Consider the following 19,310-nt stretch of genomic DNA (forward strand, 5'->3'; position numbering starts at 1 on the left):
GAGAGGAGAGGCAGAGAGAGAGAGAGGTCTTCCATCCGCTGGTTCACTCCCCAGTTGATTGCAATGGCCAGAGCTGCGCCTATCTGAAGCCAGGAGCTTCTTCTGGGTCTCTCACGCAGATGCAGGGGCCCAAGGACTTGGGCCATCCTCTGCTGCTTTCTCAGGCCATAGCAGAGAGCTGGATCAGAAGTGAAGCAGCCAGGTCTTGAACCGGTGCCCATATGGGATGCCAGCACTTCAGACCAGGGTGTTAACCCACTGCACCACAGCACTGGCCCTCGTGTGGCAATCATGTATGATCTTTTTTAGTTGATGTGTACCAGGTAGGGAAATGCATCAGTCTAAGGAAACGCTTTTATAAAATATGAAAATCTCCCCAGGATTTGTCATTATAACATTCAGAGACTCCTACTCACTTCTGGGTCTTGTCCTTTACAGTTTCACAATCGTTTGCTGGATACCTTGAGCTCTTTTCTGTGTCCCCTCTGCTGTCTCAGGACTCACCCAGGAAGGCCTTTTCAGGGTGAACGGCAACGTGAAGGCGGTGCAGCGGCTCCGGCTGAGGTTCGAGAGCGGCGCGCCCGTGGAGCTGGGGAGAGACGGCGACGTGTGCGTGGCGGCCAGCCTGCTGAAGCTCTTCCTGCGGGAGCTGCCCGACGGCGTGATCACCTCGGCTGTGCAGCTGCGCCTGCTTCGGCTCTTCCAGGGTCAGCGGGCCGTGTCCTCGTGGGGGTTTGCTTATTTATTGTTAAATATTTTATTTCTCTGAAGGGCAGAGAGACAGAGAATCTTCTATCCGCTGGTTCACTCCCCAAATGGCCACAATGGCCAGGGCTGGGTCGGGCCAACGCCGGGAGACAGGAGCTCCATCTGGATGTCCTGCGTTTGGGCCACTTTCTGCAGCCTTCCCATGCGCGTTAGCAGGGAGCCGGATCAGAGCAGAGTAGCTGGGACTCGAACCAGCCACTCCAGTACAGGATGCCCACATCCCGAGTGTGGCAGCTTAAACCCCTGGGCCACAATACCCACCCCCCGCCCCCGCGCCTCCCCTCCACAAAGTGGTATCTTAAACACTGTGCCAAACAGCTGCCCCCAAAACAATTTTTTCAGTAAAATCTAAGCTTTTAAAAATGTAACCTTTAAATGTTAAAATAAGCTTCGAAATACTCCTGGGCTTTCTGTAACCAGTCCATCTTGTATTTTTTTATAAAGCTAAGGCCTCCCCTCTCCTACCTAAAATGATACTAAATTGATCAGGAAATAGCCTTGGGTGGAAGCTTTGCACACTTTGCTAACATCGTATCCAAAGCCCTGGTGCTGTTGAGTCAATGAGGTTCTTTCCTGACTGCTGTAGAAGGAATGAGAATGAGATGTTAAATGCTCTTTGGAAAATATTAACTAATTAAATTGTAGATGAGTCGTGACCTTTCTTTGAGACTGAAAGCTCACTGGTGTGCTTGCTTTTCATCCCAAGGATGTTGGAATCATAAAGCAATTATGTTGGCTTTGAGGTAAAAGTGATTTTTGGTTGTAGTATGAAACCACTTTAAATACAAGAGGTCCCGGGACCGGCACCATGGCGCACTAGGTTAATCTTCCACCTGCAGCGCCGGCATCCCATATGGGCGCCGGGTTCTAGTCCTGGTTGCTCCTCTTCCAGTCCAGCTCTCTGCTGTGGCCCAGGAAGGCAGTGGAGGATGGCCCAGGTCCTTGGGCCCTGCACCCACATGGGAGACCAGGAAGAAACTCCTGGCTCTTGGCTTCGGATCGGTGTAGTTCCAGCTGTTGCAGCCATTTGGGGAGTGAACCAACAGAAGGAAGACCTTTCTGTCTCTCCCTCTCACTGTCTGTAAATCTACCTCTCAAATAATAATAATAATAATTAAAAATAAATACAAGAGGTCCCTTTCTAAGTGTAATAATCGTAGGTATAACCAGTGAGCGATCCCTCCTAGATGTCATAAGGAAAATTATTTACATGTAAGTCATGTCCTTCCTTATCTTTGCCGAGTTAGAGCAGAAAGGGGAAAGGCATCTCTGTGAGTCAGTTACCAGGTTGGCAAGGCTGTGACTTGAGGGAGCTGCAGCCCGTAGCAGCAGCGGTGTGACTGCCCACTGGAGGTGTGCTGAGGGCGGGCTAAGGGAGGAGGCCAGACAGGATGAGTAAGAGGGTGCTGGAGATAGGAGGGGTCTTCAGGAAGTTCGTGGAAAATGGAATTAGATAAGCTGCTCATGTGGGTGTAAGAGATGTTGAAGTCACATATACAAGGGGCCTTCAGCATACAATGGAAGCATTATGCATGGGTTTCAGATTATTTTTGCACCGAAATAAGCTTTTAATCTCATGTTTCTGTGGACTTTTTGAAGTGCCATCATGTGTTATCCCATGGAAGACCATTTCCAAATACTAGTTAGAGGTGACTGGTGAGGTTGTGTTGGGAGACTACAGTGATCCCGCCCACCTGGCCGCCCACCTGGGTGGGAGCACCACCTGTGGCTTCCCAATGGCCTGAGGTGTGCAGCCCGCCTCACCTGGCCCCTCTCACCTCTCGCATTGCCTCACTGCCCCAGGCTTGCAGGGGTGACCTCCAGCTGGTCCTCCCGGGAGAGCAGCTGGGACTGGCATGCACATGTTTACCAAGTTCTCAAGATGAAGGTCACTTCAGATCCAAGCAGAGCCCTGCCTCTTTGTGCTGCCTCCCTAGGCTCCCCCACCTGCTTCTCTGCTCAGACTCCCCGAGTGGAGTTCTGATGCTCCTCACTTGGCTTGGGAACGGCAGGGGAGGCAGTGTGTCTGACAACTCGCCCTTCCATGAAAGCCTCATTCTTGAACCTCTAGGTCTAGGTTTCCACAAATTTACCCTTGAGGTAGGCAATGAGCCAAGGGTTTCCAGACCTGTTTGTGGTTTCACCTGTGGCAGGTTCTGTGTACCTAACCCAACACCTCTTCTCAGGCTGGTGGGCCCGTGACAACCCTGGCATTGATCTTCAGGGGCCTCACCCCAAAAGTGATCGTGTTAGGTTGCTAAGTCTGTTGTAACAAAACAGACTGGTGGTTTCGACCATGGAAGTTCATCTCACAGTTCTGGGGGCTGCACATCCAAGACAAAGATGCAAGCAGGGTTGGTTTCCAGCAAACCTTCTCTCCCTTGGCTTGGGAGGGCGGCCTTCTCACTGGGTGCTCTCCTGGCCTTTGCTTGAAGTGCCACTTTCCTTAAGACCCCTGGCCTACTGCATAAGGGCCTCACCCTTAGGACCGTCTTTAACCTTAATTACCTCTGTAAAGACCTCAGTTGCAAGAGCTTTAAGGTGAATTTAGGGAGGGAACAGAATTCATTCCATAACAGTGATACACTAGGAAAGGTCCCTGAATTCCTACTCATTTAAGAAAAAAAGTTTGTAATCTTATTTAGTGACTTCATTTTTCAAAAAATGAAAATTATTTTATTTTTTGAAAAAGGCATGATGTAACCAGATAAAATTAACATTTATGTTCTATTGAAAGTAATGATAACATGTGAAAGCCAAACTTGCAGAACAGTTTGTTCTCATCGTCTGTAGAGATCTAAGCTTTCTGTGTCAACAGGTGACACTGATCAGTGACGTATTTGAGACTTGTTAACTGAGAGCTGATCTTTTTCACCTTTACTGTTTCAGTGTTTCAAGGAGATAACCATTGGTCCTCTCATATTTGGAGACTTTAAATCATTCTTACAAGGAATATTTTATTGATGACATGGCAATGTGAGGTTGTGACATAAATCTTTGAAAATCATTTTTAAATATTGCTATAAATGCTAGTTGCCAATTTAAATATTATATGCTTAATACAAAATATTTAGTAACCAAATATCTTCCCCTAAAACATTACTGATTTGAGAGAGTGAGACAGCTCCTGTCCTCTGGTGTGTTCCCCAAATGCCAACAGTAGGGGTGGATGTGGGAGGAGTGGCAAAGCTTGGAGCTGGGAACTCAATCCAGGTTTCCACAAGAGTAGCAGGGACTACTTGGGCCATAACTGCTGCCTCATAAGGTCTCCATTAGTAGGAAGCTGGAATCAGGAACCAGACCCTGATTGCTTGGCCAAACATCTGCCCCATCTTTAGTGTTCTTGTTCTTACTAATCTTACAGAACACTATGGAGTATTATTATTCTTAGTACTCAAAAACTTTGTGAATTTCAAAAGCCTTCACACATTTCCTAGAGAGTTTTCATTTGATATGAGAGGCACTGTCTTCTTATTTGTATTACTATTTATATCATCATAGTATTTGTGCTACAATTTAGATCTTCTTTGTAAATTATCCTCTTCATGGCATAGTTCCTCAGTGGTCAAAACAATTGATATGCATCAAAAACACAAGTGTAGGGGGACAATGTTTAGTCAAGTGATTAACATGCTGGTTGAGACACCCAAGTCCTTTATTGGAGTAGGTGGATTCCATGCCCAGCTCCAGCTCCTGATGCCAGCTTCCTGCTAATGTAGATCCTCAGAATCAGTGGGGGTACTCTGGTAATGGAGTCACTGCCACTCACGTGGGAGACCTGGATTAAATTCCAGTGACCCGTCCTAACCCCTGACCTCTGCCCTTGCAGGTATGATCTCTCCCTCTCTCTCTCTCTCTCTCTCTCTCTCTCTCTCATGTGTGTGTGTGTGTGTGTGTGTGACTCACTGTGCTTTTCAAATGAAATTTTTTAAAGGCAGGTGTCAGGAGAGAAAAGCTTTCTGTCCCCTTTGAAAGGAGGTTTAGAGATTGAGCCTATGATTCAGACTGACAATAGACAGGATGACAAAAGGGAAACCATTGTAATTTACAAGCATGAACACAGGAGTCTCAGAAAATGGGAGATGTGAAGCAGGGCCAGATGTGTTAAGGTTTGATTTCATCCTGAGCTACAGACAGGAGTAGAGGTCAGAGGCTTCTACAGGGTGATGGCGGCACAAGTTATGGGAGGGTAAGGGGAGGAGACACTTGGTGAATAAAGGCTGTCTCCTAGGAAGAAGAAAATCTCTCGGGTGCTAAGTTATCTCAGAAGAGGTAGGGGATGGTCTGTCAGTTGCCTCTGCAGTGATATTTGAAGGAACTCTCTCCAGTCCGAGGAGGGAGCTTCAGAGAAAGCCCCTGCTGCACCTGCTGCTCCCCCCATATGCTCTCAGTTTGGACTAATCATAACAAAGCAGTTTCTTTTGGAAGAGAGTTCCTGAATTCTTTCACAAGCAGTGTCATCCCAAAGCAAGACTAGTTATGCTGTCAGCCCTTAGAGCACATGGGATCACACACAGATACACTTTGAGTGGGGCACAGAGATTAAATTTTGCATTATCACTGTGCTTATTCTCTTAGAAGCTCTATGCTTAGATCTGAGATAGTCAATAAAGTAGGCATTAATTGAGCGCTTGTTAATTATGAGTAGAAAGACAGCTAAGGAGAGGGACTCAAGTGTGCCGTAGGTGTCACACAGTATAGCCCTTTATGAAATAAACTCCTCTCTTGGATAATTTAGGTAGGAAATTGGCAAGAAGGGTCACTGCTGAGGTTCTCTTGGAGTGGAGGTACACACAACAGCTGTTCATGCCAGAGCTGGGGAAGGTCAGGTTTTTCACAGAGAGTTGAGTACATTTTGCTTTTAATGCTTATTAAAAATGTTGTCTGGCCAGCTATAGTATTCTCATCTCCCCTCTTCTACTATATAGTAACATATAATCAAAATTGTTTTGTTAAGATTTCTGTGGGTAAGACTACCCTCCTTTCATAATTCTGTCTTCATAATAACAGATTAAATAGTTTTGTTGATGTTATGTCATGACTTGGGGCCAGATTTCTTTTCCTAAAGTGTTGTCTTGGGATTTTGAATTAGATCCTGTGTCAAGAGTAAGTGATTTCATAATTGAGTGTGCTTAACATTTTTCAGATAACCTTCCTCTCTCCCCTGCTTTGTGAGATGGGATTTGGAGCCTTCAGCTGAGTACTTTTTCAGACACTAAAGCTAAACCAAAATGATTGCGGAGAACAGCCTGGAGCCACAGTGAGGACTCCTGCAGCTCCCTCTTTACACCCTCAGTGTGGGAGAAGACTGGCTGGATTCATCTGTTCTTACAACCAGCTATTGACTTTGAACTTGCCTGGTGTCTGTAGCTCTAAGATCTTGCAGTACCGTTTTTAGTTGCAAACCAATATACTTGTGTATCAGGTTGTCACCCTGGGCCAGCCACAGTGGCCCAGTTTCCCCAATACCTGGTAACAGTTTTAATCTAAGGATAATAATTTCCCCAAGACATCCTTTAATCAAAGGACAAGCCAAGCAAGGCAAAGATAGTTCCTGAATTAATGTGGGTTTTTTTTTTTTTTGCAAGGTCTGCAAAAGCAGAATTAGCAAAAATAAGCAGAAGGAACATAGGAGAAAATGGAGAACGTGCCACATGAAGTTGGTGCTTGATCGTTTGGATGCCGTCAAGCTATCGATAGTGATGGAAAAGGCTTTTCACTCCAGCAAAGCCGCTGGCAGCCGATGCGTTTACAGAGGGAATGCTCACAGGGAAATGGAGTCATAGTGAAATGGGACTCAAATGGCCATTGGAAGACACTGGCATTTATTGCTCCAGAAAATACATATTCTTGGGGCCAGCACTGTGGTACAGCTGGTTAAGCCACTATCTGCCAGGCTGGCATCCCCATGTGAACGCTGGTTCAAGGCCCGACTGCTCCACTTCTGATCCAGCTCCCTGCTAATGGCTTGGGAAAGCAGCATATCATGGCCCAAGTCCCTGGACCCCTGCACCCATGTGGAGACCCTGATGGAGTTCCAGGCTCCTGGCTTTGGCTTGACCCAGCCCCAGCCACTGTAGCCATTTGGAGAATAAACCAGCGGATGAAAGATTTCGCTCGCTCGCTCGCTCGCTTGCTCTCTGCATCTCTTCCTTTCTGTCTCTGTAACTCTGTCTTTCAAATAGATAAATAAATCTTTTTAGCTTAGGGAAATGGAAAAGTTCTGGACACAAAGTATCTAATTTGCATATGGCAGCAGTAGTAAGCCAGTGTGAAATAATGGGCACCCTTGCTGTTAACCAGCCACTTGGCTCAGTTAGAGCTCATGTGATAAGAAAAAAGCTCCAAATAGAGTTAGTGCTGGCAAAGCATAGTTGTGTTAACCATAACTGAAATACCACTTAGATTAACAAGAAACAGCACAGCAAGACACAGGTACTTATCAAAGACTTCCATCTATAGAGATTTGTGCCAGAACGGTTTCCTTGTGTCAGAGGTGTGGTTTAGACAACTCATATTTGAGAGAGGAACTGTAAGGGCCTTTGATCATGTTTTCCTGCTGTCATGTTGAGCTTATCTCTAATTGTAACAACCTGCCTTGTTTAATTGAGGCTGTCTGTGTAATAATTATCTCAGCCTGGCATATTCCATGACTCTTGATCTTTTATCCTTAATTTGGTAGTTTGGAGGTAGATACACTTTTTATATTTATAATCTTAGCTGTGTTTTGGGCATAGGTATGAGTTATAAGCAATAAAAATATTGCAGGATGGGATTCATTTATTTTAGGATTAACTAGGAAACCATTTATCTGAATGCTCCCTATTGAAATTTCTTCTATAATATACATGTAAATATTTCCATCTTATAAGTGGATATTGTTAGATGATTTGAATTAGATCATCCCCTTGGTATATTCTTAGTTCCCTCTGCATAGACACTGAGTGATGCGAACAGGTTAAACACCCTGACATCCAGAGGCATGCAGGTGAATGGAGCAGGTGGCATGTATGTTGTACATACTCTGCAGCATTTCTCATGAGGGATAAGAACATCTGGTCACTGGTAACTTAACAATGAGAAAAGAAAATCAACCTGGATTGCACTGAGACTACTTTGTGGAAAAAGTAAGATTGAATGGGTAGGAAAATCTTTTAGGTGAATAAAAACATAGGCAAAAACACTGTTGAGACAGAATTGTCTGAAGCTTTTATAACTATAGGAGATTAACAAAAGAAGTGATTGAAAAAGTAGAGTGAGACCAGGTGTAGGGTCTGGAATAGTAGGCTAAGGAATTACTAGTTGTCTGAGTGGTAAATTTGTTTTTAAAGAAGGCATATGGTAGAGGCAGTGTTTGAGGCAGTGCTCTGTAAGCTGGTTGGATGGAAAGATGCTGGGTGCAAAGGAAGATCTAGAAACTAGCAGAGATTGAGGGGATGGCACCAGGGCCCTAACATAGATGGTTGGCAGTGATTTTTTTTTTTAATTGGGTAAAACCTACATCAAATAAAATTTACCCTAGTAGCCATGTTTTTTTTTCTTCTTCTTTATTTGACAGGCAGAGTTATAGACAGTGAGAGAGAGAGACAGAGAGAAAGGTCTTCCTTCTGTTGGTTCACTCCCCAAATGGCCACTATGGCCGGTGCTGCGCCAATCCGAAGCCAGGAGCCAGGTGCTTCCTCCTGGTCTCCCATGAAGGTGCAGAGGCCCAAGCACTTGGGCCATCCTCCACTGCCTTCCCGGGGCACAGCAGAGAGCTGGACTGGAAGAGGAGTAACTGGGACTAGAACCCGGGGCCCATATGAGATACTGGTGCTGCAGGCAGAGGATTAACCAAGTGAGCCACGGTGCCAGTCCCTTGTAACTATGTTTTTTTTTGTTTTGTTTTTTTTTGTTTGTTTGTTTGTTTTTTTTTTTGACAGGCAGAGTGGACAATGAGAGAGAAAGACAGAGAGAAAGGTGTTTCTTTGCCATTGGTTCACCCTCCAATGCTGCCGCGGCCGCCGCACTGCAGCTGGCGCACCGCGCTGATCCGATGGCAGGAGCCAGGTGCTTTTCCTGGTCTCCCATGGGGTGCAGGGCCCAAACACTTGGGCCATCCTCCACTGCACTCCCTGGCCACCGCAGAGAGCTGGCCTGGAATAGGGGCAACCGGGACAGAAACCCGCGTCCCGACGGGGACTAGAACCCGGTGTGCCGGCGCTGCAAGGCGGAGGATTAGCCTGTTGAGCTGCGGCGCCGGCTGTAACTATGTTTTAAGTATACGATTCAGTGGAATTGGCTGCATTGCCATTGTTGGGCAACCATTGCCAATTGTCCAAAACTTTCTCATCCTCCCAAGCAGGAAGTAGTAATGGAATATTAATGCAAGGTGACCAGAGGTGTAAGAAAGAAAATATGAGTAGAACATGGTGGCTAAGAGATAGCGAGAGTAAGAGAGAGCTCAAAGATAATGGTAAAATTTTAGTTCAGGTAACTTGAAAAACAGTGAGAGGTATCAGTACTTGGCTGAAGGCCACACTGCCGGGAGAGCCACAGAGGCAGAGGCGAGCGGGTAGGAAGTTTTGAGACCAGGATGTAGTAGCACCAGGGAGAGCTCCCTGCAAATGTGCTTTGGCAAGGCCCGAGGCAAATCCTGTTCTTTTGGGTTCAGTAATTCAGGTCTTTGCTCCCTGCGTCTAGCATGGTGCCCTTGTTAGCGGTAGGAAGGGACTATCCTCAGCTTTGGGGGACCCTTTCCTGGCTGACAGAGGCTCCTAGCCCACTTCCAGGTGAACTGGGGCTTAGTCCCAAACCTCAGATGCTGTCAAGCTGAGTGGGATCTGATGATCTCCTCGTGGGGGTTTTATTAATTTTCTCTGGGATCCAGAGGAGGAGCCCTAAGATAGTCTTGCTGATAACTGATGATGATGGATATCAAGTTGGGGAGGGCTGGGGGCCCACGTTGTGGTGCAGTGGGTTAATTCACTGCTTGGGATGCCTACATCCCAAATCAGAGTGCTGGTTCAAGTGCTGGCTGCTCCACTTCTGATCCAGCTCTCTGCTAATGTGCATGCGAAGGCAGTGGATGATGGCCCAAGTTTTTGAGCTCCTGCCACCTGGAGCTCCTGGGTTTGACCTGGTCCAGCCCTGACTTTTGAGGCTACAGTGGATGGAAGATCTCTCTCTGTCTCTCCCTCTCTGTCACTCTACCTTTCAGATAAATGAAATCTTTTAAAAAAAATTTGAAAATGGAGTAGAAAGCTGTTAGGATGCCATGATGAGAGGCACCATTAAATGGATCAGGAAAATGAAGGTCAGTGTGGGGCCCACAGGAGTGCATTTCAGTCATCTGTTTAGGCTTCTCAGTGTTTTTATCTTTCTGGCCATGGTTATGTTTGGACAATACTGTAACTGCAAATAGGTCACAATAAACTGATTTCATTTCTTTCACCCCAATTTGAATAATATTTCTATGCCAAGATTTCCCCTAGGTACAATACTTATATTTGGTTTTCAGCTCCTTTATAGCAATTCCTACAAATATTTGATATTTAATATAAGGAAAATGACACTCGGAGTAAGTAACGTGCCAAACAGCAAGCACTTGGAATGTACAGAATTGGGATCTGCCTGACTTCAACCCAAGCTTAATTAATTTATTAGAGAACATTCTCATCTGCTCATTCAGTTTCCAAATGCCCACAACAGCTGGGGCTGAGTCAGGCTGAAGTCAAGATCTGGGAACTCAGTCCAGTCTCCCATGTGGGTGCAGGGCCCCAGCTACTGGAGTCACTTGGGCATCACCTGCTGCCTCCCAAGGGTATCCATTAGCAAGAAGCTGGAGGTAGAAGTAGAATGGGACTTGAACCATTTTTGCAAAAAAATTATTTTTCTTATTGTTCTGGCAGCTGGAAAGCCAAGTTCAGGGTGCTGGTGGAGGTGGTTTCCAGTGAGTTGTCTGTCCGCGTCTGGCAGACGTCACCTTTCCGCTGTGCCCTCACCTGGCCTTCTCTGTGCAGAAGCACTTCTGGTGCCTCGCCCTTCTCAGAGACACCGGCCCCGTCTGGTTAGGAGCCCACATGTATGGCCTCCTCTAATCTTAATTACCTTCTTAAAGGCCCTACCTGCAATATAGTCACCTTGGATATTAGGACTTCAACCTTTGAATTGTGCAGGGACAAAATCCGGTCCATAGCATTGTGCTTTTCAAAATTTGTCCTAATTTGATGAATGTATGAGTGAAAAAAATAAATTAGTTAAAAGCCTGCAGTGGGATGTTAATTAGTTTCTGGGTCAAAAATCATTATTACAGAATTGATTTGTTTTTGTCTTGGAAATCTTTAATGACGTGCCAGGCTGGAAATAAGAATTAGTTTAAGATAAATGACATTTGGGAGGGAAATGGTACTAAGGTGTGTTTTCTTTGCACTTTCTATGTGCTTTTTGTTTAGCATTGGTTCTGCTTGAGATTCTGCTTGTATTCTTTAGTGATAATAATAGGTGCTATTAAGTGATTTCTACTGTTTAGATATCTAACAGATATTTTACTTATCACTTATTTTCTGTTTTGTTTTTTTTTTTTTTTCCAGGCAGAGTTAGACAGTGAGAGAGACAGAGAGGAAGGTCTTCCTTCTGTTGGTTCACTCCCCTAATGGCCTCTACAGCTGGTGCTGTGCCAATCTGAAGCCAGGAGCCAGGTACTTCCTCCCGGTCTCCCATGTGGGTGCAGGGCCCAAGCACTTGGGCCATCCTCCACTGCCCTCCCGGGCCACAGCAGAGAGCTGGACTGGAAGGAGGAGCAACCGGAACTAGTACCCAGCGCCTCAACCGGGACTAGAACCCAGGGTGCTGGCGTCGCAGGCAGAGGATTAGCCAAGTGAGCCACAGTGCCAGCCTATTTTCTGTTTTAAAAAATGTTTATTGGGGGCAGTATTGTGATACAGTGGGTTAATCTGCCTGCTGCAATGCTGGCATCCCATATGAGTGTCAGTTTGAGTCCAGCTGCTGTTCCATTTCCGATCCAGCTCCCTGCTAACATGCCTGGGAAGGCAGCTGATGTGAGCCAAGTACTTAGGTTCCTGTCACCATGAAGGAGACCTGGATGGAGTTCCTGGCCCAGCCCTGGCTGTTGTGGCCATCTGGGGAGGGAACCAGTGGGTGGAAGATCAATCGATCTCTGTCCCTCTCTCCTTATCACTCTGCCTTTCAAATAAATAAATAAATCTTTTTAAAAAGTTAAAAAAATAAAAAATGTTTACTTACTTTTTCACCTACTTGAAAGATAAAGAGAGGGAGAAAGTGCGTAAGCAAGTAAGAGACAGAGATCTTTCATCTGCTGGTTCACTTCCTAAATGCCTGTAACAGGCAGGGCTGGGCTGCACTAAAGCTATGGGCCCAGAACTCCATTCAGGTCCCCCAACATGGGTGACTGGGGCCCAAGCACTTGTGCCATCATCTAATACCTCTCAAGACACATTAGCATGAAGCTGGATCCGAAGTGGGGCAAGGAGCCAAGAGCTTCTTCTGGGTTTCCCACGCAGGTGCAGGGGCCCAAGGACTTGGACCATCCCCTGCTGCTTTCCCAGGCCATAGCAGAGAGCTGGATCAGAGGTAGAGCAGCGGGACTAGAACCAGTGCCCATATGGGATGCTGATGCTTCAGGCCAGGGCGTTAACCCGCTGCGCCACAGCGCCAGCCCCCATTCTGACTACTTTCTAATCACAATTTGCCATTTGCTAGCTGCAATAGTATGGACAAGTTACTTAATACTTTTGTGTTTTAGTGCATTTGTTATCTTTTGCTATATAGCAGTAACCCCCAAATTTACTGGTTTGAAACAATAAACATTTGTTTTCTTGCAGTATCTGTGTATGAAGAATTCAACTTTGCTGGCCGGCGCCGCGGCTCAATAGGCTAACCCTCCGCCTTGCGGCGCCGGCACACCGGGTTCTAGTCCCGGTCAGGGCGCCGGATTCTGTCCCGGTTGCCCCTCTTCCAGGCCAGCCCTCTGCTGTGGCCAGGGAGTGCAGTGGAGGATGGCCCAAGTGCTTGGGCCCTGCATCCCATGGGAGACCAGGATAAGTACCTGGCTCCTGCCATCGGATCAGCGCGGTGTGCCGGCTGCAGCGCAGCGGCCATTGGAGGGTGAACCAACGGCAAAGGAAGACCTTTCTCTCTGTCTCTGTCTCTCTCATTGTCCACTCTGCCTGTCAAAAAAAAAAAAAGGGGGGGGCTGTTTATATTTTGGCATTACATCAATGCTTGACAAATTGCTTTTCAATTGTTAAATTGAGGTGAAGGCATTCTGTATTGCAAAAGAAACAGGAAAGTGAAGAGGCAACCAACAGAATGGGAAAAAATATTTGCAAACTATGCTACAGATAAAGGATTAATAACCAGAATCTACAATGAGATCAAGAAACTCCACAACAACAAAACAAACAACCCACTTAAGAGATGGGCCAAATGTCAATAGACATTTTTCTCAAAAGAGGAAATCCAAATGGCCAATAGATACATGAAAAAATTTCAGGATCACTAGCAATCAGGGAAATGCAAATCAAAACCACAATGAGGTTTCACCTCACCCCAGTTAGAATGGCTTACATACAGAAATCTACCAACAACAGATGCTGGTGAGGATGTGGGGAAAAAGGGACACTAACCCACTGTTGGTGGGAATGTAAACTGGTAAAGCCACTATGGAAGTCAGTCTGGAGATTCCTCAGAAACCTGAAGATAACCCTACCATTCAACCCAGCCATCCCACTCCTTGGGATTTACCCAAAGGAAATTAAATTGGCAAATAAAAGAGCTGTTTGCACCTCGATATTTATTGCAGCTCAATTCACAATAGCTAGGACATGGAATCTACTTAAATGCCCATCAACAGAAGACTGGATAAAGAAATTATGGGACATGTACTCTATAGAATACTATACAGCAGTCAAAAACAATGAAATCCGGTCATTTGCAACAAAATGGAGGAATCTGGAACACATCATGCTGAGTGAATTAAGCCAGTCCCAAAGGGACAAATATATGTTCTCCCTGATCAGTGACAACTAACTGTGCACCTAAAAGGAAACCTGTTGAAGGGAAATGGACACTATGAGAAACAAAGACTTGATCAGCCCTTGTCCTGACTGTCGAGGAACAGCTTACTACTTTATTCCTTTTAGTATTATTTTGTTCTCCTTAATACCATTGGTTGAAATCTTTATTTAACACACAATTATTCTTAGGTGTTTAAATTTAACTGAAAAGTGTTAAAAGAGTGGGAATAAGAGGGAGGAGATGTACATTTTGGGCACATGCTCAATCACACTTGCCCCAAATGATAGAGCTAGAAACGTGCCAGGGGATTCCAATTCAGTCCCATCAAGGTGGCATGTACCAATGCCATCTCACTTGTCAAAGTGATCAGTTTCAGTTCATAATTGATCATGATAGGATTAAGTGTCAAAGGGATCACATAAACAAGACTAGTGTCTGCTAATACTAACTGATAAGAATAAAAAAGGAGAGGACTATCCAACATGGGAAGTGGGATACACAGCAGACTCATAGCATGGCAGATTCCTAAACAGCACTCTGGCCTCAGAATCAGCCCTTAAGGCATTTGGATCTGGCTAAAAAGCCCATGAGAATATTTCAGGCATGGAAAGCCAAAGCACTCTAGAAAAAAAAAAAAAATGACCTAAGTGAAAGATCTCTGTGAGATCCCAGCAGAAAAGAAAGAATGGGCCATCAAAGGAGGTACCTTTCTCTGAAGGGAGGAGAGAACTTCCACTTTGACTATGGCCTTGTCTAAATAAGATCGGAGTTGGCGAACTCAAGAGGCTGCCACAGCCTTTGCAGCTCATGACAAGAGCCTTGGGTGATTACTGAAGTCATAAATAACAGTGTCGATTGTTAAATCAACAGGAATCACTGTGCACTTACTCCCCATGTAGGATCTCTGTCCTTAATGTTTTGTACTATGTGAATTAATGGCATAACTAGTACTCAAACAATACTTTATGCTTTGTGTGTCTGTGTGGGTACAAACTGTTGAAATCTTTACTTAGTATATACTAAATTGATTTTCTGTATATAAAGAGAATTGAAAATGAGTCAATGAAGAATGGGATGGGAAGGGGGTGGGAGATGGGATGATTGCAGGTAGGTGGGTGGTTATGGGGGGAAAAAGCCGCTATAATCCAAAAGTTGTACTTTGGAAATTTATATTTATTAAATAAAAGTTTAAAAAAATAGAAAACTTCATGAAGAAAATTGGTACTGTGTCATAGTCATAGTGGGTAAAGCTGCTGCCTACAGTGCTGGCATCCCATATGGGTGCCGGTTCCAGTCTCTGCTGTTTCTGTTCTGATCCAGCTCCCTGCTAATGCACCTTGGAAAGCAGTGGAAAATGGCCCAAGTCCTTGGGCCCCTGCCCCATATGTGGGACCTGGCTCCTGGCTCCTGGCTCCTGGCTCTGGATCAGCTCAGCTTTGGCAGTTGCAGCCATTTGATGAGTGAATCAGTAGATGGAAGACCTCTCTCTCTCCCCTCTCTCTAACTCTTCCTTTCAAATAAACAAATCTTTAAAGCAAAATTAAACAGCAGACTCCTTCTATATCTTTGGCAGGTCTTACATCTTTCCCAGAGAAAATCGATTTTAACTGGTTTAACTGTTGCTTTGTGTGTTTGCTTCCATTTAATAATAGCCTTATAGTGTTGTTGATTGTTAAATTTCAGACATCATCTCATCATTTCTGCTCATAAAATATGTGCAGTTAGCTCTGTTACACTGTCACTTAGTTCAAACAATTTCTTCCAACATTGTTATAACACAGTTCTAGTCCCATTCATGATTAATGTTTGACTTGTTATGAGTGTGTATGTACACATGTGCAGTGTATTTGCTGATGTTAATATTTGGCTTATTTTTTTCTCACATAATTTTCCATAAATCTACCTGCAGGTTTTTTTTTTTGTTTTTTTTTTTTTTTTTTTTTTTTTCAATTCAAACTGCTCCAACAAATCCACTGTTAACCTTTGTTGGCATTATCAGATGATGCATTTCTGGAGAGGTTCCTCTTTGGACGCATCTTTCTTGTGCTCCCCAACTGGGTCTGTTGCAGGTGTCATCAGAGAGCTCCTTTCCTGCATTTTCTTTCCCTGGAGTCAGTCAGTCAGTCTCCCTCTAAGGTTTTATTTATTTGAGAGGTAGAATTACAGATAGAGGGTGAGACAGAGAGAAAGGTCTTCAGTTTGCTGGTTCACTCCCAAATTGTCGCAATGGCCAGAGCTGGGCTGATCAGGAGTTTCTTCTGGGTCTCCCATGTGGGTGCAGGGGCCCAAGGACTTGGGCCATCTTCTACTGCTTTCCCAGGTCATAGCAGAGAGCTGGATTGGAAGTGGAGCAGCCAGGACACAAACCGGTGCCGATAGGGGATGCCAGCACCACAGATGGAGGCTTGGCTTACTATGCCACAGTGCTGGTCCCTCTCTGGAGTTTCTTATTCATTGTGCTCACTCATGCAGAGAGATAGATCTATCTGCTGGTTCACTCCCCAGATGCCTGCATTAGCCAGGGCTAGTCCTGGCTGAAACTAGGGGCTTAGAGCTCATTCCTAGTCTCATGTGGGTGGCAAGGACCCAAGTACCTGAGCCACCAACTGCTGCCTCCCATTGTCAGGAAGCTGGTTGGAAGCAAAGGAGCCGGGACTCAAAACCTGCATTCTGCTATGGGATGTGGGTATCTCAAGCCACGTCTTAGCCTCTGCCGTTGTATCAAGTGCCTATCCCAAAGCTATTTTAATTCTATGTTTTCTGTGACATGTCTTCACTTTTTCCAGGCTTTTAAAACATTTTCAGCTTTTGTCTTTTTAATAACCAAAATATTCTTCCTGCTTTTCATAGCCCTATTGTTTTAGAGCATTCTGGTCTCATTTTTTTTTTTTCCTGAGGATGCTAGCGAGAGTTAACTTCTTCTTGTCATCCCTCTGTGTTATCTGAGAGCTTTTCTTTGTTTCCCTTTACTGAAACATGCAGTGATTCTTGCCCGTTTTCAGAATAGCATCCTAAGTGGGTCTGGGGGCTTGTCTGCTGGTGTACTTCTTAGGAGAACTAGATAGCAGAAAGGGGGAATGCAGCATTTCATCTGGGGACCCCCAGATGTCAGCCTGTGCAGCAACTGCGCTCCTGAAGAGCAGAGTGGGAGGGAGGTGGGAAGGATGCTTGTTAGTGGGTTCCTTCCTTCTTAGCAGCGTTCACTGCTGCTGTTTACTGCTGTGTTCCTCACCTAGTCCTTAGCTACCTCAGGTGTTTGGGAATTCTTTGATTGTACCCAGAGACCAAGCCTCAGCACCCCACCTGCCAGCCTGCCTGTCTGGGTGCCTGAGTGTGGCAGGGCTCCCTGTGCCTGGCAGCCTGGGGAACAGTCTGTTTTCTGTCTCTTGCATCCACTTCCAAATGTCTCCTGAAATCTCATCTATTTCTGTCTTCTCTGCTGTTCTTTTTCTTTTCTGGCCCTTGGGTGTTTATGTTTTTTAAACATATTTTACATTTATTTCAGTGGAGGCTTGAAGATGAGACAGACGCCTATGATCAATCTGTCTCTTTAAATGAAAATTCTCTCTTGCCTTTTTTTATCCCAGATACTTGATTTTAAATGGGATGGAATTTTATAATGGCATCTGTACAAACAAGACATGAAAGCTAAGTGCCTGTGAGTTGTAGCATGTGAGCATTTGATGATTTAGACAGCAAAGGTTTTTCTTAAGAAAACCACCTTACGAATAGGGCCCTTCAAATCAGTACAATGGCAAATTGCCAAGAAATCTAATGAATTGACTTGGGCTTGAGCCTTTGGTTCTAGTTTTCTTCATTCTGTGAGGAATTCCTTAGGTAACGTGGAATTAAACCTGTCTTTTGTCTATACTGTCAGGATATCATTTGTAATGTTTGGAGCTGAGTGGTTTTGCCTTGCAAATGTAACAGTGTCTTGCAAATGTTGGCTGAATTCTGCTTATCAAACAGTGTCATTCCTTAGCCAGTTGGAGCTCCATACAAAGTAGAAAGTCTATGACTTGTTTCATTTCCTAGGTTAATTCCATCTTGCTGAGAAGTTTCATTTCTTTTGAAATTATTCAACCCTCATAGATTTCTGTTCCTATGAAAAACAGAATCATTGTATTAAACCCCAAGGTTTAGCCATTTCCATTTTCAATATGCATCTTTTAGGTTTCCTATAGGCAGTGCCCTATATATAAACTATTCTTTAACTTCTAGGTAAACCTAGAGCAGAATTAAAAGGTTGGTGTCTATGTGTCAGCCAAGGTACCTGTCAGATGTTCAAAGCCACTGCTAGAATCAATGGAAAAGGTGGTGCCAGATGCCCAGGTTCCCATGTGTGACTTCTGACGTTTTAGCAGTGTCCCAGTTGGTCTGCCTTCATCTAGATCCATGTGACAGGGGAACCCTTGCATCTGTAATCCCCCCATGACCTCTCAGGTGGTAGGCCCTGATGATGAGATGGTTTTTCTTGGCTGAGTGCATGTATACATCTTTATTTCCCTTCTTGTGGCCTTCAACTCTGAGATAGTATAGAAGGTGGGGTTATGCAGGCTTGGAAAGAAAAGGCATTCCTGAACAAAGTTGTCCTAGGTAAGAGCAGCTAATGTGTCTTGAAACACGTCCTTGAGGGAGTGAGTGCGTGTGTATATGTGAGCATTTGAATGTACTGGTGAGTAATTCTTTTATTGTCGTTTTAATGGGCTATGAGGAGAAAAGATGATAAACTTATTTGAAAGGTGTTCTCTGACTTTTTTTCCCATGCTTGCCTTTTAAGCCAACAGAACTTCTTTTTAACAGGTTTATTGAGATACAAATTATCTAACATAAAATTGACCTGGTAAAGTATATAGTTCAGTAATTTTTAGTTTATTCATAGTGCAACCATCACCACTGCCTAATTTTAGAACATCTTTAGGACACCAAAAAAGCCCTGTTTCCATTAGCAGTCATGGCCCTCCTCCCACTCTTGCTTCCCACCACTTCTGCCCAGGCAAACATTACATCCTGTCTGTATAGATTTGCCTTTTATATACTTTTCACAAAATGGAATCTTGCGGTCTGTGGTCTTTTGTGAGTGGTTTCTTTGACCCAACATAGTGTTCCGAGGCTCATCCGTGTTGCAGCATGTGCCAGAACTGAATTCTTGTTTGTAGCAGGCTAGTATTCTGTCGTATGAACACTCAGGTTCCACAATTTATTTATCCATTTACCTGTTGGAAACAACATATGAGATGTTTCTACTCTTTTGCTGTTATAAACGTGTGTGTATAAGTGTTTGGACATATATTTTGATTTCTGTTGAGTAACTACTTTGGAGTAGAATTGCTGGATTGTATGGTAACTTTGACATGGTTAGCATTTTGAGGAAATATTTTTCAAAGTAGCTGTGCTATTTTACGTTCTCACCAGCAATGAATGAAAGTATTTAATTTCTCTATATTGTGCCATCATCTATTCTTGTCTTTTTATTTTAGCCATCTTTATGGTAAATGGGGTAG

At 44.6% G+C, this 19,310-nt stretch overlaps 1 protein-coding gene across 10 annotated transcripts in view; it reads left to right on the forward strand.

Moving 5' to 3' along the window:
- The window catches only part of FAM13A (family with sequence similarity 13 member A), a 388,793-nt gene that overhangs the window by 73,638 nt on the left and 295,845 nt on the right, over positions 1-19,310 (forward strand). For 7 of the 10 annotated variants that reach the window (XR_016212400.1, XM_070047870.2, XM_051819564.3 and 4 more), the window contains exon 3: positions 498-707. The exons of the other annotated variants lie outside the window; for them this stretch is intronic. Coding sequence is in view for 6 of the 7 variants with exons in the window: in XM_070047870.2 (XP_069903971.2) it covers positions 498-707 (210 nt within the window). In the remaining variant the exon portion in view is untranslated. The remainder of the gene's footprint in view (positions 1-497; positions 708-19,310) is intronic. 10 annotated transcript variants of the gene reach the window in all.

Source organism: Oryctolagus cuniculus, chromosome 8, assembly GCF_051225735.1.
Source record: "Oryctolagus cuniculus isolate XC-2025 breed Fujian yellow rabbit chromosome 8, ASM5122573v1, whole genome shotgun sequence".
Taxonomy (NCBI): domain Eukaryota; kingdom Metazoa; phylum Chordata; class Mammalia; order Lagomorpha; family Leporidae; genus Oryctolagus; species Oryctolagus cuniculus.